This window comes from Hemiscyllium ocellatum, chromosome 15 (assembly GCF_020745735.1).
Source record: "Hemiscyllium ocellatum isolate sHemOce1 chromosome 15, sHemOce1.pat.X.cur, whole genome shotgun sequence".
Taxonomy (NCBI): domain Eukaryota; kingdom Metazoa; phylum Chordata; class Chondrichthyes; order Orectolobiformes; family Hemiscylliidae; genus Hemiscyllium; species Hemiscyllium ocellatum.
In genome coordinates this window covers 10,333,224-10,355,199 of record NC_083415.1, presented here as the reverse complement: position 1 = coordinate 10,355,199, position 21,976 = coordinate 10,333,224, and the positions used below count along the sequence as shown (strand labels likewise).

At 42.0% G+C, this 21,976-nt stretch overlaps 1 protein-coding gene across 2 annotated transcripts in view; it reads left to right on the top strand.

Moving 5' to 3' along the window:
* LOC132822888 (AP-1 complex subunit gamma-1-like) overlaps nucleotides 1–21,976 on the top strand; it is a 146,539-nt gene that overhangs the window by 52,258 nt on the left and 72,305 nt on the right. For both annotated transcript variants that reach the window (XM_060836275.1, XM_060836274.1), the window contains exons 3-5: nucleotides 1,962–2,086; nucleotides 8,039–8,180; nucleotides 21,224–21,320. In XM_060836275.1, the coding sequence (XP_060692258.1) occupies nucleotides 1,962–2,086; nucleotides 8,039–8,180; nucleotides 21,224–21,320 (364 nt within the window). The remainder of the gene's footprint in view (nucleotides 1–1,961; nucleotides 2,087–8,038; nucleotides 8,181–21,223; nucleotides 21,321–21,976) is intronic.

The following is a 21,976-nucleotide window of genomic DNA, read 5'->3' as shown; positions in this document are numbered from 1 at the left end:
AACATTTTCTTGATCCCATTTACACTTGAAGCAGTTCTAAGTTTGTTAATGAGCTCCATACTATTACACTTGCAAATCTCTGTTGGAATGAAATGCCACTGAGGATTGGTGTTGTTAGTTGATTTGATCACTTTTAGTGCCTCTTTGCAGAAAGAAGAAAAGATGGGCCTTGTTTCTAAAGTAACTGTTCAATTTGATGCAGAAAATCTGCAAAGGTGTGTAAGTTTCTAACCTTGGCAAAGTGCTCAAGCTGCCTTTCCATTATAACTGCCTTGTCGATGATTAGTTCACTTCCATCAATTGTTAATATAGGAGCAAAGGTTGTGGAGAGTGAATCATAAGCCATCTTCGGCACATTGTAAAGTACAGACTGTGCCTCCCAGGTAAATATTGTAGCTCATAATTTCTTGTCTTTCACTGTTCTGTGGCACTTGTGATCTCTAATCTCCCTTGTTCCCCAACCTTACTCTCCTGACCTTCACTTGTGTTCTGCTTGCTGCTCTCTCCCGTTTTGCCACAGCATAAAGCTGATCACTCATTCACCTCTCTTCAGTTCTAAAGAAGATACATATTAGACTAGAAGCATTAACTCCGTTTTTACTTCCACAGATTCTGCGAGACCTGCTGGGTTTCTCCAGCATTTTCTTCCTATTTCATTCCATAAGTCATTCTTAATTTCCCTTGCAGCATGCTGGAGCTTGTCTTTATCACCCTTATAGGCACAATGTTTGTTTTTTGATTTGTGGAGATACTAGAAGACTTGCATGTACTAACTTTCAGTTTGAACGAATAAACGTATGTTTTCATCATTTGCTTTTAGCATCTTGGTGCTTTTGTTTGTGGTGTCCCAGGATGTATACTGAAGTCTTGACCTTCATTACTTGAAGGAGGAAGCACAAATTGTGGAGTTGTAAAATTAGAGGCAAAAGTAGAATTATTGAGAAATTTGACATCTAGCTTTGGTCATGCCTTAGTAGTTGGCTCATGATCTTTTGACTGAATTTTTAAACTCAACTTGTATTGGATTAGGTGGTGGTCTGTCCAGTAGTCGGCTCCTCTCACCATTCCAGTTATCTTGACAGTAGCCTTTTCCTTTTGCCTGACAAGCAGAGTGTCAAGGAAGTGATAGAGTTTATATTCTGGGTGTTGCTACATTGTTTTATATTTTCCTTTCAAGTGAAATATCATATTGATTATGGCACGATCACACTTTGCATACTACAAATGCAGGAGATTGCCAAATTGTTCACCGATATGGCCAGCATGCTACAAATAAACATGATACTCGCACATGATACTCACCCCCTTGGAGTGGACCCGAACAACAAACCAAAGTGGCTCAGTCGTAAACCTGAACATCTCAGTAGAAAAGTTACCACTCCGGTTAGTAACTGGCAAATCAAATGCCCTGCACGGTTTCACTCTTATTGAAATAGTAATGATTCTTAAGGAGCAATTTTGAAAATGACTAACACAGGTCATCACTCTGGTTGAAATAAGACAAAATGGGCGCAAATAAAACCTGTGCACTACAGGTTTATCTAGGACTGAGTAACTTCATGGACTTATTTAGAAACATCCCTTATTTTGCTTTCCAGAAATTGGATTTAAGTGCCACCTTCAATATAGACAATGCATTCTAAGGTGCCTTTTTAAGAATCTACACAAGCAAGAAGTATTAATGTGGATTGTTCGAATCTAGAAGCAATGTTTTAAGAATGGCAAGTGAGAATTGTATTGTGGAGGGAGAAGTAGACTACTCGCAATTAAACTGCTTTGTTGATGTTTAAAGTGTTTCTTACATTCACTACATGTTTGTGTCTGCCTCTTCACATTATTGAATTAGAAACACACATTGTTATCAATGTTATTCTTTAACTGAGAGAACCCCACTGATTTGGTACAGCCATATTTTGAAATTTATAGTTTGATTTTTCTCTTTCTGTCTCATTTTTGCACAGCTTGAATGTTTAAAGTTGATAGCATCTCAGCGATTCACAGACAAGAGAATTGGTTACCTTGGAGCTATGCTGCTTCTAGACGAGAGGCAAGATGTCCATCTACTGATGACTAACTGCCTTAAGAAGTAGGTGCTAACACATTTTGTCTTAATCATCCCTTCAAGCTTAATTTGATGTTATGCCACAACCTGGGCCACTAGATTGAAATAAATTCTAGTTTTTCATTTTGGGGGGAATTAACTAATGCCCCAAATTCTGTTCCTTCCATTCCAGAAGATTCTGCCTAATTCCTGTACTGGTATAGTTTCATTAATAATAGCAGTCATATAATTTCTAATTCAGGTGCAACTCTATTGTTTTTCATTTTTGTCAGTGACGGCAGTAGCCATAGATTGTGGGGTACATCAAAACTAGTCTGACCCTACTGTTGCGCATGATATGACTGCATGCCAGTGTATAAGAAAGAAATCTGGCTAACTTTTCCTTTGCACTCACCAGCACACAGGTGCTTTGATAAGCCTAGTTGTTGATTTATCAGGATTTTTTTTTAATTTGATCTGTTACCTTTAGCACAACATTACCTATTGCTACCATGAATGTGGTGTCTTTGGATTGAGAGAGAGCTACTAAACAAGCATTTCAATATTGTTAAATAATGCAGATGCTAAAGGTTTCACTGGAAACTGACAAGCAACAGTACTTTAAAAGCTAGTGTCCCAGAGTATTACATGGTGGAATGGTACAATGCAGGTTGAAATGCAGCACAAGTAAGATGAATCCACAGATTTTGGGAAAAAAAGATGAAATCCTATTAAAATCTGTTTGGTTATCCAAAGTCAGAGAGTAATTTATCCAATATATAATGGCCTAACATATTAATGGAAGAGGAAGGTTGCAGATCTCTGTACAGATATATCCATCAGTTTCTAAAAAGAAGAAAGTGGTGTATGGAAACAAAGTGAGCGTTGACTGGATACGTTCTTTGTGCAGATATGCATAGGGAACAAATAAAACTGATTAACTCACATGTATTGTTTAATGCAAAAATACATAAAATGCTTTAAAATTTCACATGCACGCTAAGGATGGATGCGTTGCACTGATCTGAAAGCCAATCACGCAGGATTCCTTTTGAGCCCAACAGGAGGATTTGCCACGCAATCTACAACAGGAATGAACCAGAGCAAATAAGGATATATTAAAATTTGAACATATAGTTAATATTGATCGTAACGCTTTAAGACAATGCAAGAAGGGCTCATGCCCGAAACGTAGATTCTCCTGCTCCTTGGATGCTGCCTGACCTGCTGCGCTTTTCCAGCAACACATTTTCAGCTCTGATCTCCAGCGTCTGCAGTCCTCACTTTCTCCTTCATGAGTAAGGAACTTGGCTGTCAGTTTTTCGAAAGCTGCCTTGGAGCAAACTTACCCGAAGATCGAAGGCTGAATGTCCTTGACCGCTGAAGTTTTCCCCGACTGGGAGGGAACATTCCTGCAGGCGATTGTTATGCGGTGTCCATTAATTTGTTGTCATAGTGTCTGCATGGTCTCATCAACAATATCATGCAGCGTATGAGATAGACAATTTTGGCCAAGTCATGTGAACCAGGAACATTTCTCATCACAATGGAGTGTTTCGGCACTCTACACCAGCATCTCCCATTTTGATTGCATCGCTGCAACAGCCTCACTACTCAGTACCAACAATGGCTAATTTCCAAAAGTCATCCTACAACTCATCCGCTTCATCCTCGACCACAACATCGTCACCTTGATGACAACCATTTCTTCATCCAGATACACAGCCAGATTTGGATCCCAAGATGCTAACATTTTCGTGCACAAGTTCGAGCAAGACTTCTTTGCCGCATAGGGCTTCTGCCCAGTGCTATACACCAGATACATTGATGACATGGCAAGGAATCAGTGAAACGATTATGTAGCAATATCAACAAGTTTCATCCCACCATCACATTTACGGTAGACTACTCTTCAAAATCAGTCTTATCTTGGACTCGTGCATCTCCATCAAGGATGGACACCTCCGTATCTCACTCTACCACAAGCCCACGGCTAACCTCATGATGCTGCGCCTCTCTAGTTTCCAGCCTAAACGTATTAAAGAAGCTATCCCCTATGGACAAGCCCTGCGTGTACACTCAGATGAGAAAGAACACAATGGGCACCTAAAGGTTTTGAAGGATTTCCCCCTCATAAGAACAGGTACAATGCTCAACTCATCCTTTGCCAGTTCCAACAGCAAAAAGCCACAACAACCTCAAGGCACACGGGATATGACTGATAGAGTATCCTTCATCGTCCAATACTTCCCTGGAGTGAAGAGATTATGCTATGTCCCTCCCACCTTTCAATATGTCATTGATGATGACAAGCATCTCGCCAAGATCATCCCTACACCTCCACTTCTTGCCTTAAAACAACCGCCAAACCTTAAACAGACCATCGTTCACAGCAAATTACCCAGCCTTCAGGACAACATCAGCCACAACAATACATAACCCTGTCAAGGCAATTTCTGCAAGACATGTCAGACCGTTGACATGGATGCTACCATCATATGTGGGAGCACCACATACACAGTATATAGTCGTGTGACTCGGCCAGTGTTGTCATCCACTGCAGGCAAGGATGCCCAGAGGCATGGTATATTGGTGAGACCATGCAGACGCTACGACAGTGTGTGAATGGACACTGCGTAATAAACCTCAGACAGAAATGTTCCCTTGCAGTCTGAATGTTTCAGCAGTCAAGGACATTCAGCCTCCAATCTTGAGGTAAGTGTCCTCCAAGGTAACCTTCAAGATATACAACAATGCAGAATCGCCGAGCAGAAACTTATAGCCAATTTCTGTACCCATGAAGACAGCCACAACCGTGATCTTGGATTCATGTTGTGCTACATGTGACCACATTACACTTCTGTATCTGTAAAATCTTCCTTACTGTTCTGTTTTGACACCAGCACCTTTCATAAATTATAATCTCACTACCTTAATTACCTTCTACAGTTTTGGATTGCTACTTAATTTAGTTAGATTCTCGGCATGCAACTCTTATACCCATCATGTTATTTCAACTTTTTAGTTTGGCTCCAGCACCACCTTATTTTTAATGTTTTGTAATGATCTCTCTGCCTCATTTAATCGGATTATAGGTCATCCTTTCACTTGCTATTCAGCTGTTGACACTTTACTCACATTGTCTAAATTCTTGGTCACCTGCAGTGACTGATTATTTGACACTCGAATCACATCAGTTGTATGATCTTTTGACCTCTCTGCCTCCAAATTCTGTTAAAAGTCACAACACCAGGTTTAATCCAACAGGTTTAATTGGAAGCACACTAGCTTTCAGAGCATCGCTCCTTCAAAACCATCTGATGAAGGAGCAACGCTCCAAAAGTTAATGTGCTTCCAATTAAACCTGTTGGACTATAAGCTGGTGTTGTGTGATTTTTAACTTTGTACACCCCAGTCCAACACCGGCATCTCCAAATCATGACTACAAATTCTGTGTCTGTGTGCTCTTCTCTCTTATTACACCTGACCAAGGGGCTGCACTCCAAAAGCTTGTGATTTCAAAAAAACCTGTTGGGCTATAATCTGGTCTTGTGTGACATCTGACAACTTACAAGACATTGGTAAAGCCACATTTGGAGTACTGCACACAGTTCTGGTTATCTTACTAGAAGAAGGATGTCATTAAACTGAAAAGAGTGCAAAAAAGATTTGAGGATATTACTGAGACTAGGAGGTTTGAGTTATAAGGAGAGGCTGCATAGGCCTTTTTTCCCTTGGAGCATAAGAGGTTGAGGGGTGATCTTATAGAGGATTATAAAATCATGAAGGCCATAGATGAAGTGAATAGCCAAGGACCTTTCTCCAGAGTAGGGTAGTCCAAAACTAGAGGGCACGGATTTAAGGTGAGAGAAGGAAGATTGAGAAGGGACTTGAGGGGCAACATTTTCATGCGGAGGGTTGTGTGTAAGCCCTTCCTGATGAAGGGCTTATGCTCGAAGCGTCGAATTTCCTATTCCTGAGATGCTGCCTAACCTGCTGTGCTTTAACCAGCAACACATTTTCGGTTGTGTGTAAATTAAACGATCTACCCGAAAAGTGGTAGAGAATGGGTATGGTTTCAACATTTAAATCACATTTGGATAGGTACATGGGTCAGAAAAAATTTCGAAGGATATGGGCCAAACGTAAACAAATGGGACTAGTTCCGTTTCAGAAGCCTGGTTGGTATGGATGAGTTGGGCTGAAGGGCCTGCTTCCGTGCTGTATGACTCTGACTGAAGTCACTAATTAGGGAATTGTAATTTGAGGCAGGACCAAACAAAATAGCTTCAGTCTTTCTTCCCAGTACTTTATTAAAGAAACTTGCTCATCTGTACAGGATGTCTGGTAAACAGTGTGATAATAGCAACATTGGAGGAGTTTACACAGGTAATGTCGTCAGTGTACATGCGGAAAACTAATGTGACGTCAACTGAAACCAAGGGGCAGTCTTTGGATGAGAGGTAGCAGAGGTCCTTGAGGATGGAAAATGTCTAGATCCTTGGAGACTCAGCAGGTAATGATTTGGGAATGAAAAGAGAAGCCATTGCAAGCAATGGCTTGACTGTGATTAGGTGAGAATGGGACCAGATTATGGCTTTAGAGAAGGGTGACGATTTATTTCTAGAGGTGGATAGAATATAATCCTAAAGTTATACTAAATAAAGGGTGTAGGTTTGCTTGCTGAGCTATAGGTTTGATATCCAGGCGTTTCATTACCTGGATAGGTAACATCATCAGTGGTGACCTCCAAGTGAAGCAAAGCTGTTGTCTCCTGCTTTCTATTTATATCTTTCTCCTGGATGGGGTTCCTGGGGTTTGTGGTGATGTCATTTCGTGTTCGTTTTCTGAGGGGTTGATAGATGGTATCTAGATCTATGTGTTTGTTTATGGCATTGTGGTTGGAGTGCCAGGCGTCTAGGAATTCACTGGCATGTCTTTGCTTAGCCTGTCCCAGGATAGATGTGTTGTCCCTGTTGAAATGGTGTTTTCTTTTTTCCTCCATGTGTAGGGCTACGAGGGAGAGAGGGTCATGTCTTTTTGTGGCTAGCTGGTGTTCGTGTAACCTGGTGGTTAACCTGAGCTAATCCTGAGTTACAAACCTTCACAAACCTTGCAAAAAATATACTGATTAAAATCTCTGGAGTTATTGTGTACACAATTGACAATTAATTGACAGTCATGCATATTGAGACATTCAGTAGTCATGGTAAATGCTGTAAAGTGCAACTGTATCTATCTTTATAGTCCTGATGACCATATTTTTGGAAAGAGAAAAGGCTGAGCAGAGGATGCCAAAGTGATTCACAATAAGGAGACCAGAAATGCCTGAAAGGTTCAGAAAGATGCTTTCCCCTTTCACAAGCTCTCCCCACCTACCACCACCAACCCCCCCATCTAACCACACCAATATCACCACCACCGATGCCACACCTTAGGCATGGTGACCCTTGGTTGTATCTTGCTAATGAGAGTAGTCCTCAATGGTCCTCCTGGACTTTGGTGGTTCTTGCTTTCATAAGAAGTGGGGTTACACCACTTGAGGCTTTCTTTTTCCCTGCAAAGAAAAGGCAGCCAAGGATGATCCAATAGAAATCTTGAAAATTGAGAGGGTTTTATGGAGTTAGCATTAAGTAAAATATTTCTGTTTGTTTATTTGCAACAAGCAAAGAAAGCTAGACTTGCTCTGATTGTACCTTGCCAACTGGACTGACAAGTGCATTGATGAATTACGTTCAGGGTGATATTAGAAAATTTAATTGAACTATATTGGGCCACCCCAATAGAGGAGTGCTAAATGAATTTGATGTGAGAATTGAGAGAGAATTGTGGATGAATGGAACACTTTCAAATTACGTTGACATTTTCAAAATGTACTTGGTTTCTTTTTCTGTATTTAATCGTTATCCCTGCAGGTCAAGGATGAGCTCTCAAGGCTGTGAACTTTGGAGTTGATATGATTTAGTGATAAGTCAGTACATTTTGCTTTCTCTGCAGTGACTTGAGCCACAGCACCCAGTTTGTCCAGGGCCTGTCTCTCTGTACATTGGGCTGTATGGGATCATCGGATATGTGTAGAGATCTGGCTGGAGAGGTGGAGAAACTGTTGAAGAACTCCAACTCATACATCCGTAAAAAGGTGAGACTTCATCTCTGGAACAAGGTTAAGGATGTAAATGATTCAAATGGACAAAAGGCAAAATCTACCTTAAACCTGTAAAGTATTCTAAATGTTTTTGTCAATTTCCCTTTAATTAGTTACCACATCTGGTGCACTGATTTGAACTCCTTATTCTAGTCTAGATCCTCTTTGATCCAATTATGTTAGCGAGTTTGGCAAATGTAATATAATCTCAGGAAGATTAGAGGGGCTGAATATAATTTAAATGGAGACAGATCGCAGAAAACTACAGCACAGAGAGAGTAGGCAGGCCTTGTGCAGTAATCACAAAGCTGGCATAAAAGTTCAGTAAGTAATAAGGAAATAATAAGGAATTAACCTGTTCTGAAGAAAGGTAATTGAACATGAAACATTAACTGATTTCTCTCACAGATGCTGCCAGACCTGCTGGAAAATTCCAGTAATTTCTGATAATATCAAATGCAAATGGAATATTCACCTTTATGAAGGAACAAAGTATTAAAATAACGAAAACTTTGCTGAAACTATATGGAGCACAAATCAGACCACAGCTAGAATACTGTAAACAGTTTTAGACTCTGATTAATACAAGCAGGAAAGGCCCTTCGGCCCAGTGAGTCTGTGCGGACAGAACTACCGCTAAAAGTCCACTAACCCCAATTTCCTGCACTTGTCCCATTTCCTTGAATGTTATGATATCTGATTGTGTTCATGTAATTATTTTTTAAAGGTTGCATGTTTTCCAGCCTATACTACCTTTTCAGGCAGTGCATTCCATATTCCCACCACCCGCTGAGTAAAAAGAGTTTTATGAAATCCGCGCCCCCCCCCCCCCCCCCCACCGCTGAATCACCTGGCTCAATTTCTCCAACCCAGGCAATATCCTGGTGAACCTCCACTGTACCCTCTCTAGTGCTATCACATCTTTCCTGTAGTCAGGTGATCCGAGCTGCACCTAGTACTCCAGCTGTGGCCTCACCAGCACTCTACACAACTCCAACGTTACCTCTTTGCTCATGTACTCTGTACCACAACTGATGAAAGTAAGTGTCCCATATGTTGCTTTAATTATCCTACTCGCGTGCTCTGCCGACTTCAGGAATCTGTGAATATTAACCCAAGATCCATCTGTTCTTCTAAGCTACCCAGTGTCCTGCCATTCATTATAAGTTGCCTCATTTTGTTTCTTCTTTCAAAGTGCATCACCTCGCACTTGTCAGGGTTAAATGCCCTCTGCCACTGATCTGCCCATTTGACCAACCGATCTAAATCTTCCTGTGACCTATAACTACCTTGTTTGCTATTAACCACTCTACCAATCTTGGTGTCATTTGCAAATTTGCTTAACATTTGCCCCACATTTTCATGTGTATCATTTATAAGGGCCTCAGTGCTGACCCTTTTGGTATACTGCTGGACATGGCCTCCAGTCACTCAAACAGCCTTCTTCCATTAGCCTTTGTTTCCTTTTACTGCCACCACAAGAGGTATATAGCCTGTGCTCAACCCTTCCCCCTCACTGCCTACCAAAGCCCCAAAGGATCCTTCTACATCTGGGGCAGAGATTTTCCTGCACGTCCAACCACCTCATCTGTGTCCGTTCTTCTTGATGTGGTCTCCTCTACATTGGGGAGACAGAATACCAACTCACGGAACGTTTTAGAGAGTTTCATTGTGACACAGGCACCAAACAACCTCAGTGCCTTGTGGCCAACCACATCAACTCCCCCTCCCACTCTACCAAGGACATGCAGATTCTGAGCTGCCTCCACCACTAAATCCTAGCCACCCAATGTCAGCAGGAAGAATGGCTCACCATTCACCTTGGGCCCCTCCAACCACATGGCATCAACTTCAATTTCACCAGTTTCCTCATCTCGCCCGCCCCCCCCTTATCCAGATCCAGCCCTCCAACTATCCGTTCCACCCCCTGCTCCAACCTATGACCATCGTCCCCACCTGCATCTACCTATCACCTTACAAACCACCTTGGTGCCCAGCTTGTCGTGCCCTGCCAACCCCTGCCCTCCCCCCTTCCCCCTCTCCAAAATTCCTGATGAAGGGCTTATGCCTGAAACATCGATTCTCCTGCTCCTCAGATGCAACCTGACCTGCTGTACTTTTCCAGCGCCACACTTTTCAACTCTGATCTCCAGCATCTGCAGTCCTCCTTCCTTCTTTCTTATTACTAAGCTAGTTTCTGATCCATCTTGCCAAGTTATCCACAATTCCATGTGTTTTAACCTTCTTGATCAATCTCCCATGTGGGACTTTATCAAAAACATTGCTAAAATCCATTTAAACTACATCACCTGAACTTCCCTCATTCATAAACTTGATCACATTTTCAAAAGTTTCCAATAAATTTGTCAACCCATGCTTTCCAAGTGAGTATTAATTTGCTCCATTAGAATGTTCTCCAATAGTTTTCTGCCACTGACTGATCTGTAATTTCCTGGTTCATCTTTACCACCCACGTTGAAAAGTGGAGCCGCCTTAGCCGTCATCCAGTCCTCTGGCACTTTCCTTGTGGCCAGAGAGGAATTAAAAATTTCAGTCAGAGCCCCTGCAATTTCCTGCTTCACCCCTCACAGCAGTCTGGGATGCAGTGCATCTGGGTCAGGGGATTTATCCATTTTTAAGCCAGATAGAGCCTTGCAATATTCTTATGTCAAACTGTGCAAGTTCTTCTCAGTCCCTTTCCCTAAATTCCGTACTACTTTGTCCTTTTCCAGAGTGAAGGCCAGAAAGAAGTATTCCTTTACCATCCTCTCAGTGTCCTGCAGCTTCACACACCGATTGCCACCTTGGTCCCTAATGTGCTCTATCTTTTCCTGGTTAACCTCTTCCCTTTCAAGTATTTATAAAATATCTTAGGATCTTCTCCTCTAATTCTGTTCAGTCTTTTTTCATGCCTCCTTTTTGATCTTTGAAATGCTTAAAGTTCCCTTCTGCACTTCCTGAAAGCCTCCGAGGCTAGAGCTGTACTGCTTCCTTTGGACTTGCTCAAAGTCCTTCTCTTCCTCATCCAGTCCTGATTTCCCTAGACATACATGGTACGCTGAACTTATTGATCCTTCATTTCCCTTTAAAGGCTACATGTTGGACCTGTATTCTTCCCAGCTTCTTTTTGAATGTCCCCCACTGCTCCAGTGTAGACATACTCGCAAGAAGCTGTTCCCAGTCAACTGTGGCCAGATCCTGCTTTCTTTTAATATAAATCTGCCTTCCTTCAATCCAAAGCTATTTTCTTCTTTGTTCAGAACAAATTTGACCCCTTACCATGTTGTGATCATTATGGCTAAAATGTTCCTCCGCTGCCACATGGAGCATTTGTGTGGCAGTGGGGGTGCATTTTCCCTAGAGCCAGATCCAGTACTGTGTTGTCCCTTGTTGGATCTTCTATATTGATACAAAAAGCTCCTCTGGATACATTTCAAGAAAGTCACCCCTTCTAAACCCTTAACACTATGACTTTCCCAATTTATGTTGGAGAAGTTAATCTCCCGAGTATAATTATTCATTTATTACTCTTACACATCTGTGAACTGTCTACATACTTGCTCCTCTATTACCTGTTGACTCCTTGGGGGCCTATAATACACTGCCAGTAAAGTAGCTGCTGCCTCCTTAACATTTCTAAGTTGTACCCACAAAGTCTCATTTGAGGACCCTTTCAAGAAATCATCTCTCCTTACTGCAGTAATTGTCACCTTCATTAATAGTGCTACACCACCACCCTTTTCCTACCCTCCTCTGTGTCACCTAACGATACTATACTCTGTATTGTTGAATTGCCAGTCCAGCCCTTCCCTCAACTTTTTTTTGGCAACAAATCCTACTTGCATGTGTCAATCCACACCATTAACTCATCAGCCTTACCTACTACATTCCTACCATTAAAGTACAGACCGTCTAGTCTTGCCTTATTCTCTTGATGCTCAAAATAGCTGAACTCAATATGACTTGCTTCCTTTGCTGTGGGGTGGGGTGTCTCTGTGTCATTGATATTCTCTGTACTCTCCCCCTGTTAGACTAGTTTAAACTCCTTTTAACAACACTAGCAAACCTACCTGCAATGATGTTGTTCCCAGTGTAGTTCAGATGCAGACTGTCCAGTTTTCCACACGTCTCCCTTCCTCCAAAACGATCCCAATGATTCAGGAATCTTAAACCCTCCCTCTTGCACCAACTCTTAAACCACTCATTCATCTGTCCTATTTCTAAACTCACTAGTTAAAAATCTCACAACACCAGGTTATAGTTCATCAGGTTTATTTGGAATTACTAGTTTTTGGAGCACTGCTAGTGCGCCAGTATCATATGACACAGAATGTATGGCACAAGATCACAGTGTCATCAACTGATACGATATATTGAACAAACCTAGATTGCTGTTACGTCTTTCATCTTTTAGAATGGGATGCAGGATTCGATTCATTAATATGTAAATTCCACAGCTTCTTTCAAGTCGCATTCTGGAGATAATTTAAGGTTTTATATTAAAAAAAAGTGACAGCTGAGCTCAGACAATGCATTATAAGTATGAGATAAGAGCCTGTCTGTATTCCAATTTTGAGGCAGACTGGTTCTATTTCCAAAGTAGGAATTTTAAAACTGTCACATGGATCGATTGGCTGCAGATTGTGAGCTTTCTGAGCGAAATAGAATGTATCTGTAAATGCAAATTCACTCCATAAACATGTATGTGTGTACGCCTACATGAGAGAGTGAGTGTGTGCGCAAGGTAGAGTGTGTACGTGAATGTGACCGAGTATAAGCCTGAGTGCTTGTGTGTGAGTGAGTATCTATGAGCACATGGCATTGGATGTAATCCAGAGATTCTAGCCATTGAAGTCCTATTTTTTAATCCACTGCCTAGCTCCCTGAATTCTTTTGCAAGACCCCATTCCTCACTCTGCCCATGTCATTGGTGCTAACATATCACAAAGTCTAACTCATGATCCTCCCCTTTCAGGATGTCCTGCAGCCTTTCAGTAACATCCAGACACGAGCACCAGGGAGGCAAAACAATCTGGAGTCACATTTTCAGCTGCAGAAATGCCTGTTTGCTTTTCAGAGTAAAGAATCCCTGTCCTCTAATCTTCCTTTTTTGTTCCTCAACCCCTGTACAGTCAAGGCACTAGTGATTCCAGAAGCTTGGCACTGATTGCATTTCTCCGAGATACCAGCACCTCCTTCACCTTTAAAAGTAGAAAACAGTTCATGCATAGGACCCCTGCAGAACCTGCCTGTTCTTTCTGGATTGTCTGGTGGACACCCATTCTGAGCTGCAGTGTGACCGTCTTTCCAAATTAGCTTTCGGAGCACTGCTATCAGGTAGCTAGTGCAGCAGGATCATAAGACACAGAATGTATAGTACAAGATCATAGTGTCGTGCAACTGATATGATATATTGAACAAACGTAGATTGCTGTTAAGTCTTCAAAGTTTGGGAGAAGATTTGTAGCTCGGGTGCTCGTTGTTGTGGTTCTATTCGCCAAGCTGGGAATTTGCTGTTAAGTCTTTCATCTTTTTAGAGTGGGTTGTAGGTTTCAGTTCTCTCTAAATGTACTGTCCACGTAACACTCAACCTCGTGGATATGCCGTAATTCCTTCAAACGCTGCTCAAACTCAGAGATCCAGAGCTCCAGTTTCTATAGCTAAGAGCACTTCCTGAACGTGTGGTCATCCAGTGATTAACACTGCTGCCTCACAGCACCAAGGACCCAGGTTTCATTCCAGCCTTGGATGACTCTCTGCGTGGAGTTTTCACATTCTCCCCATGTCTGTGTGGTATTCATCCCACAGCCCAGGGATGTGCAGGCTAAGTGGTTTAGCTGTGGGTAAAGCAGAATTACAGGGATAGGGTACAGGGCTGGGTCTGGATGGGATGCTGTTCAGAGGGTTGGTGTGGAAACATGGCCTGCTTCCACACACTTGGGTTTTTGTGATTCTGTTTAACTCCCCACATATGACACGCTGCATATTCACTCAGCCGGCCTCTTCTGACTGTAAATTTAACATTAACACCTTAGGCTAGTTTTGGTCTCTTATTTAAGAACAGGCACACTGGCATTTGAGGCAGTCCAGAGGAGGTTCACCAGGCTGATCCATGGTTTGGATGGACTGTCTTAGGGGAAGAGTTTGAGTGGTTTGGGCCTGCACTCAGTAAAGTTTAGAAGAATGATGTCTCCTGTACTATATTTCTGCTATGCTTTTGTGATTCAAACTCCCGTGTGATATTTTCTTTTAGTGGGACTGAGTCTTCACAGAGTGTGACCCCAGGTAGCCCTGGTGAACTTGGAGTTCAGGGAAAATGCGTTCCTCTGGTTAGAGTCCTAGCTGGCACAAAGGAAAATCATTATACTTGTTGAAGCTCAGTCAGCTCGGCTCCAGGACATCTATGCAGGATTTCCTCAGGGTAGTGTCCTAGGTGCAGCCTTCTTCAGTTGCTTCATCAGTAACTTTTTCTTGATTATAGGATCAGAAGTGGGGACTTTTGTTGATAATTACATAATGTTCAGCATTGTTCATAACACCATGAAGCAGTCCATGTCTGAAGGGTTTTTTTTTAAGTGCAGCAAGTTCAGTTTTGGACTAATAAATGGCAAGTAATATTTGCCCCACACAAGTGTGAGGTGATGTCATTTACATGAAGAAAGAATCTAACCATTGCTTCTTGATATTTGATGGCATTGTTGTCACTGAATCTGCCGTTATCAACATCCAAATACGCTCAGTATTCACTCCTTTCTACCTCCAATTATCAGTAGCAGCAATGCATAGCATCTACAAGGTGCAAAAATTCACCAAGGCTTAGACAGCACCTTCTAAATCCATGACCACTGCCAGTTGGAAGTTATCATCCAAGCCACTCACCATCTGAAAATACGTTATCATTCCTTCAGCGTTACTAAGTCAATATCCTGGGTCTCCCTCACTAGCGCCATTGTTGGTGTGCCTACACCAAATGGACTGCAGCAGTTCATAAAGGTAGGTCATCAGCACCACCATCTTATGGGCAACTGAGGACAAGCAATAATTCTGGCCATATCATGGCACCAACATCCACATCCTATGCATAAAAAAAGTAATAATTTCAAAAAGTAGTGTATGGTAAAGACAGAAACAATAATAGCTGTGAGGTTTAAGAATCCTTGGAGTCCATTATGTATAAGGTTTTTACAAAGAACAATACAGCATAGGACAGATCCTTTGGCCATCAATGTCTGCGCTGTCATGTTTTGCCCCACTGAAACTGTCTTCACTTACAGAATCCATATCCCTCTATCATCTTATACATGCTCCTTGAATGCTGCTATTGTGTCTGCTTCCACTACCACCTCTGGCAGCATGTTCCAGGCACTCACCACCCGTTGTATGGAAAAACTTGCCTCACACATCAATTCATAGAGATGTACAGCGCAGAAACAGACTCTTCGGTCCAACTCGTCCATGCTAACCAGATATCCCAACCTAATCTAGCCCCATTTGCCAGCACTTGGTCCATATCCCTCTAAACCCATTCTATTCATATACCCATCCAGATGCTTTTTAAATGCTGTAATTGTACCAGCCTCCTCCACTTCCTCTTGCAGATCATTCTGTACATGCACCGTCCTATGCATGACAAAGTTGCCTGTTGGGTCCCTTTGAAATTTTTCCCCTCTCACTCTAAACCTATGTCCTCTAGTTCTGCACTCCCCCACCTTATCCATACCCTTCATTGATTTTAAAACTCCTATAAGGTCACCCCTCAGCCATTGATGTTCCAGGACAAACAGCCCTAGCCTATTCAGCCTCTCCCTGCAGCTCAAACTCTCCAACACTGGCAACATCCTTCTAAATCTTTTCTGAACCCTTTCAAGTTTCACAACATCCGATAAGGGGACTGGAATTGCACGCAGTATTCCAAAAGTGGCCTAACCAATCTCCTGTACAGCTGCAACATGACCTTCTAACTCCATCTCACTTAAACTTTATCCCTTGCACCTTGAACCTGTATCCCCCAATGATTGACCATTCCACCCTGGGGAAAAAGCCTCATACCTTCCATGCTATCCATGCCATTTACAATTTTGTAAACTTCTATCAGGTTGTTCTTCTCGTGCATTCCAGTGAAAATAAACCCAGTCTATCCAACTTTTCTTCATAGCTAAAATCCGCCATACCAGGCAACACCCTGGTAAACCTTTTCTGTACCTTCTCCAGAGCATCCACATCCTTCTGGCAGTGTGGTGATCAGAACTATGTGCAATACTCCAAGTGTGGCCTAATTAAAGTTCTATAAAACTGCAGCATAACTTGTTTGACCTTGTACTAAATGCCCCTTCTAATGAAGGCAAGGATGCCATAGACCTTTTTTATTACCTTATCTACCTGCACTGCCACCTTTAGTGATCTATGGACATGCACACCCAGATTCCTCTATGTATCAATACTCATAAGCATTCTGCTAATTCACTGCATAATTTCCACCTGTAATTGACCTTCCAAAATCCATCATTTCACATTTGTCAGGATTAAACTCCATCTGCCGTTTTTCTGCCCATTTCTCCAACTGATCTATAATCCTGCTATACCCTCTGACAAGCGTCCTCAGTTTCCACAACTCCACCGATGTTTGTACCATCCGCAAACCTACTGATTAGACCAGCTATGTTTTCTTTCAAATTGTCTATGTAGATCACAAACATCAGAGAGCCCAGCACTGATCCCTGTGGAACACCACTAGTCACAACCTCCATGCTGAAAACAATCCTTCCATCGCTACCCTCTGTCTCCTATGACTAAGCCAGTTCTGTATCTCTCTTGTCAGTTCACTGCTGATATCATGTGACTTCACCTTTTGTACCAGTCTGCCTTGAGGGATCTTTCAAAAGCTTTACTGAAGTCCATGTAGACAACATCAACTGTTTTTCCCTAAACAATCATCTTCACCTCCTCAAAAAACCTCGATGAAGTTGGTGAGGTACAATCTTCCCAGCCCAAATCCATCCTGTCTATTCCTAAGAAGTCCTTTTGCTTTTAAATGTGTATAGATCTTGCCCGTGCGAATCTTTTCCAATAATGTACCAAGAGACAATAGGTGCAGGAGTAGGCCATTCTGCCCTTCGAGCCAGCACCACCATTCATTATGATCATGGCTAATCATCCTGAATCAGTATCCTGTTCCTGCCTTATCCCCATCACCCTTGATTCCACTATCCTTAAGAGCTCTATCCAACTCTTTCTTGAAAGTATCCAGAGACTTGGCCTCCACAGCCTTCTGGGGCAGAGCATTCCGTGCATCCACCATTCTCTGGGTGAAGACGTTTCTCCTCGACTCTGTTCTGAGTGGCCTACCTTTATTTTTAAACTGTGTCCTCTGGTTCGGGACTCGCCCATCAACAGAAACATACTTCCTGACTCCAGAGTGTCCAATCCTTTAATAATCTTCTACGTCTCAAGCCTTCTAAACTCAAGGGTATACAAGCCCAGTCACTCCAATCTTTCAGTGTAAGGTAGTCCCGCCATTCCTGGAATTGACCTCATGAGCCTACGCTGCACTCCCTCAAAAGCCAGAATGTCTTTCCTCAAATTTGGAGACCAAAACTGCGCAGAATATTCCAGGTACAGTCTCACCAGGGCCCTGTACAGCTGCAGAAGGACCTCCTTGCTTCTATACTCAATTCCTCTTGTTATGAAGGCCAGCATGCTATTAGCTTTCTTCACTGCCTGCTGTACCTGCATGCTTGCTTTCATTGACTGATGTACGAGAACACCTAGATCTCTTTGTACCGCCCCTTTACCTCACTCCCTAACCATTTAGGGAGTAATCTGCCTTCCTGTTCTTGCCACCAAAGTGAGTAGCCACACATTTATCCACATCAAACTGCATCTGCCATGCATCCGTCCACTCACCTAGCCTGTCCAGGTCACCCTGTATTCTCCTAACATCCTCCTCACATTTCACCCTGCCACCCAACTTTATATCATCAGCAAATTTGCTAATATTACTTTTAATACTTTCATCTATGCCATTAATGTACATTGTAAAAAGCTGCGGTACCAGCACTGATCCCTGCGGCACACCACTGGTCACTGCCTGCCATTCCGAAAGGGAGCAGTTTATCACTACTCTGTTTCCTGTCAGCCAACCAATTTTCAATCCATGTCAGTATTTTGCCCCTAATGCCATGTGCCCTAATTTTGCTCACTAACCTCCTCTGTAGGACTTTATCGAAGGCTTTGAAAGTCCAGGTATACTACATCCACTGGATCTCCCTTGTCCATCTTCAGAGTTAAATCCTCAAAAAATTCCAGAAGATTAGTCAAGCATGATTTCCCCTTCATAAATCCATGCTGACTCTGACCTATCCTCTTACTGCCATCCAGATGTGTCGTAATTGACTCTAGCACTTTTCCCACCAGTGAGGTCAGACTAACTGGTCTATAATTCTCTGTTTTCTCTCTCCCTCCTTTCTTAAAATGTGGGACAACATTAGTCACCCTCCAATCCGCAGGAACTGATCCTGAATCTATAGAACATTGGAAAATGATCACCAATGCATCCATGATTTCTAGAGCCATCTCCTGCAGTACCCTGGGATGCAGGCCATCAGGTCCCGGGGACTTATCTGCCTTCAGACCTAACAGTCTCTCCGACACCATTTCCTGCCTAATATAAATTCCCTTCAGTTCAGGTCCTTCAGCCACAATTACATCTGGGAGATTGCTTGTGTCTGCCCCAGTGAAGACAGATCTACCAACCATGAGATTTGCAGGCCTGTAATTTCCAGGATTATTCATGTTACCCTTATTAAACAATGGGACATTGTTTTTAATCTGTGAAGCAGTTTTTAAGTTGTTGATTCATGGCCTCAGTTTGTAAATATCATTGAGTTCTCTTTAAATAGTTATTTCTCCAGTTTTACCAAACATTGTCTTCCGAGAGTCAGAGAGAAGTGGGTGGGAGAGAGAGTTCAGCTCTTATTGTTCCAAATTCATTTTCATTATCTCTATTGCTCAAACATAATTGCTGAAGTATGGTTAGTTTATAAATTTCAAAGTCTGGCTCGACTGTCTTTCTCGGCAAGTTGTTGAAGGGAATCCTGAGGGACAGGATGTACATTTGGAAAAGCAAGGACTGATTAGGGATAGTCAACATGGCTTTGTGCGTGGAAAATCGTGTCTCACAAACTTGATTTAGCTTTTTGAAGAAGTAACAAAGAGGATTGATGAGGGCAGAGCGGTGGGCATGGTCTACATGGACTTCAGTAAGATGTTTGACAAGGTCCCCATGGAAGACTGCTTAGCTAAGTTAAATCTCATTGAATACAGGGAGAACCAGTCATTTAGATACAGAACTGGCTCAAAGATAGACAACAGAGGATGGTGGTAGAGGGTTGTTTTTCAGACTGGAGACCTGTGACCAGTGGAGTGCCACAAGGATCGGTGCTGGGTCCACTACTTTTCATCATTTGTATAAATGATTTGGATGTGAGCATAAGAGATATAGTTAGTAAATTTGCAGATAGCACCAAAATTGGAGGTGTAGTGGACAGTGAAGAAAGTTATCTCCGATTACAATGGGATCTTGATCAGATGGGTCAATGGGCTGAGAAGTGGCAGATGGAGTTTAATTCAGATAAATGCGAGGTGCTGCATTTTGGGAAAGCAAATCTTAGCAGGACTAATACGCTTAATGTTAAGGTCCTAGGGAGTGTTGCTGAACAAGGAGACCTTGGAGTGCAGGTTCATAGCTCCTTGAGAGTGGAATCACGAGGTGATAGGATAGTCAAGAAGGTGTTTGGTATGCTTTCCTTTATCGGTCAGAGTATGGAATACAGGAGTTGAGAGGTCATGTTGCAGCTTTACAGGATATTGGTTAGGTCACTTTTGGAACAATGCATGCAATGTTGGAAGGATGTTGTGAAACTTGAAAGGGTTCAGAAAAGATTTACAAGGATGTTGCCAGAGTTGGAGGATCTGAGCCACAGGGAGAGCTTGAATAGGCTCGAGCTGTTTTTCCTGGAATGTCAGAGGCTGAGGGGTGACTTTATAGAAGTTTATAAAATCATGAGGGGCATGGATAGGATAAATAGACAAAGTCTGTTCCCCGAGTGGGGAAGTCCAGAACTAGAGGGCATAGGTTTAGGGTGAGAGTCGAAAGATATAAAAGAGACCTAAGGGGCAACTTTTTCACACACAGGGTGGTACATGTATGGAATGAGCTGCCAGATGAAGTGGTGGAGGTTAGTACGATTGCAACGTTTAAAAGGCATCTGAATGGGTATATGAATAAGAAGGGTTTGGAGGGATCTGGGCCGGGTGCTGGCAGGTGGGACTGGATTGGGTTGGGATATCTGGTCGTCATGGACGACTGAAGGGTCTGTTTTCATGCTGTGCATCTCTGTGACTTGCAGTTAATCTTTAATGTCCAAAATATACATGCACTATTCACATATGAATGAAAACAAGAGGTACAAACTTCTTAATGCTGACGCAGTTGCCCGGTTTCAGTGTGTTTAGATAAAGTCATCATTTCAGTTTGCCCTTTTATTTATTCCACATTAGTCTCCTGACATTGTCTTAACTGGTGATCAGGTAGCCATAGCAGACACTTCAGTCAATACTTGCCTTTTTATAAACCACTTTTAAAATCTACTTCTATAATCCATGTTCCAGATTTGAACATGGTAAATTTGATCTCTCGGAAATTGGTAGATGGTAAACTGAAGTGTGCCTTCTGTGGGATATCTGGACTTAGATCTAGTACCTACTCTCACTGAACTTTTACATCAACCTGATTGAACTTCTTGAGGTTTGAAACTTGGTTCTGTGCCTTTGGTCATAGTTGCTTAAACTTCTAATTTGATTTGAAAAAAAATTGTGCTTTGTTGCCATACTGCATGTTAATTTATCTTGTACTTCAGACTTCATAACTTTTCATTTAAATATAAAAAAACTTGAGTGTTCTGTTGCAAGAATTTCAAAGGTTTGTCTGATTGGTGTCTGGCACTTAGTAAAATGAATCATCGTTCTCTTGTTCACAGGCTGCGTTGGCTGCTGTGCATGTTATCAGAAAAGTACCAGAGCTGCTAGAGATGTTTCTGCCTGCCACAAAAAATCTCCTTAATGATAAGAATCATGGTATGTTGCCCAGGAGTAATTTCTATTTGGTATTTGTTCAATATATAATGGTTTGCGCAGAAACGCCACTCTTTTAGGTAGTTGTTTTTTTCTCTGGGCGCCCATGTAAACGAGGTAAGGACTTAAAATTCATTTTCTAAAGACAGTTTTGAAACAATTAGTTATTGGAAAAAGTCTTAACTCTTTGATAATTCTTTTGTGATAACACCTTTTTATAAATAGATTTATTTTTAAAATAAAATCGGTGTCTTTCAAAATGCAGTGTTGGGTTTTGGACTTTGATGCTCTAGATTATTAATCCAGGGATATGATTACTACATTACCGTACTCAATCCTTTTGTAAAGGGCTCATTTTTTTCAGAAAATAAAGAAATGATGTGTTTAGAGCAGTACTTGAATGAAGAAGCAACACTGATAAGTAGAATAGAAGTGAGTAATTGCATGCCCAAATAATTCAAGTGTATTCATAACCTGAATGAGGGTCATGCAACTATAAAGTTGATGAGCGCAGCATACATGTTGGTGAATTGGAAGACAGCTAATGTGCCATTATTCAAGATGTATGGAAGGGATAAATCAGAGAGTGATAGGCCAATAAGTTTGAGATTAATTGCAGGGAAGCATCTGAAGAAAGTTCTGAGAGACAAAACTTATTT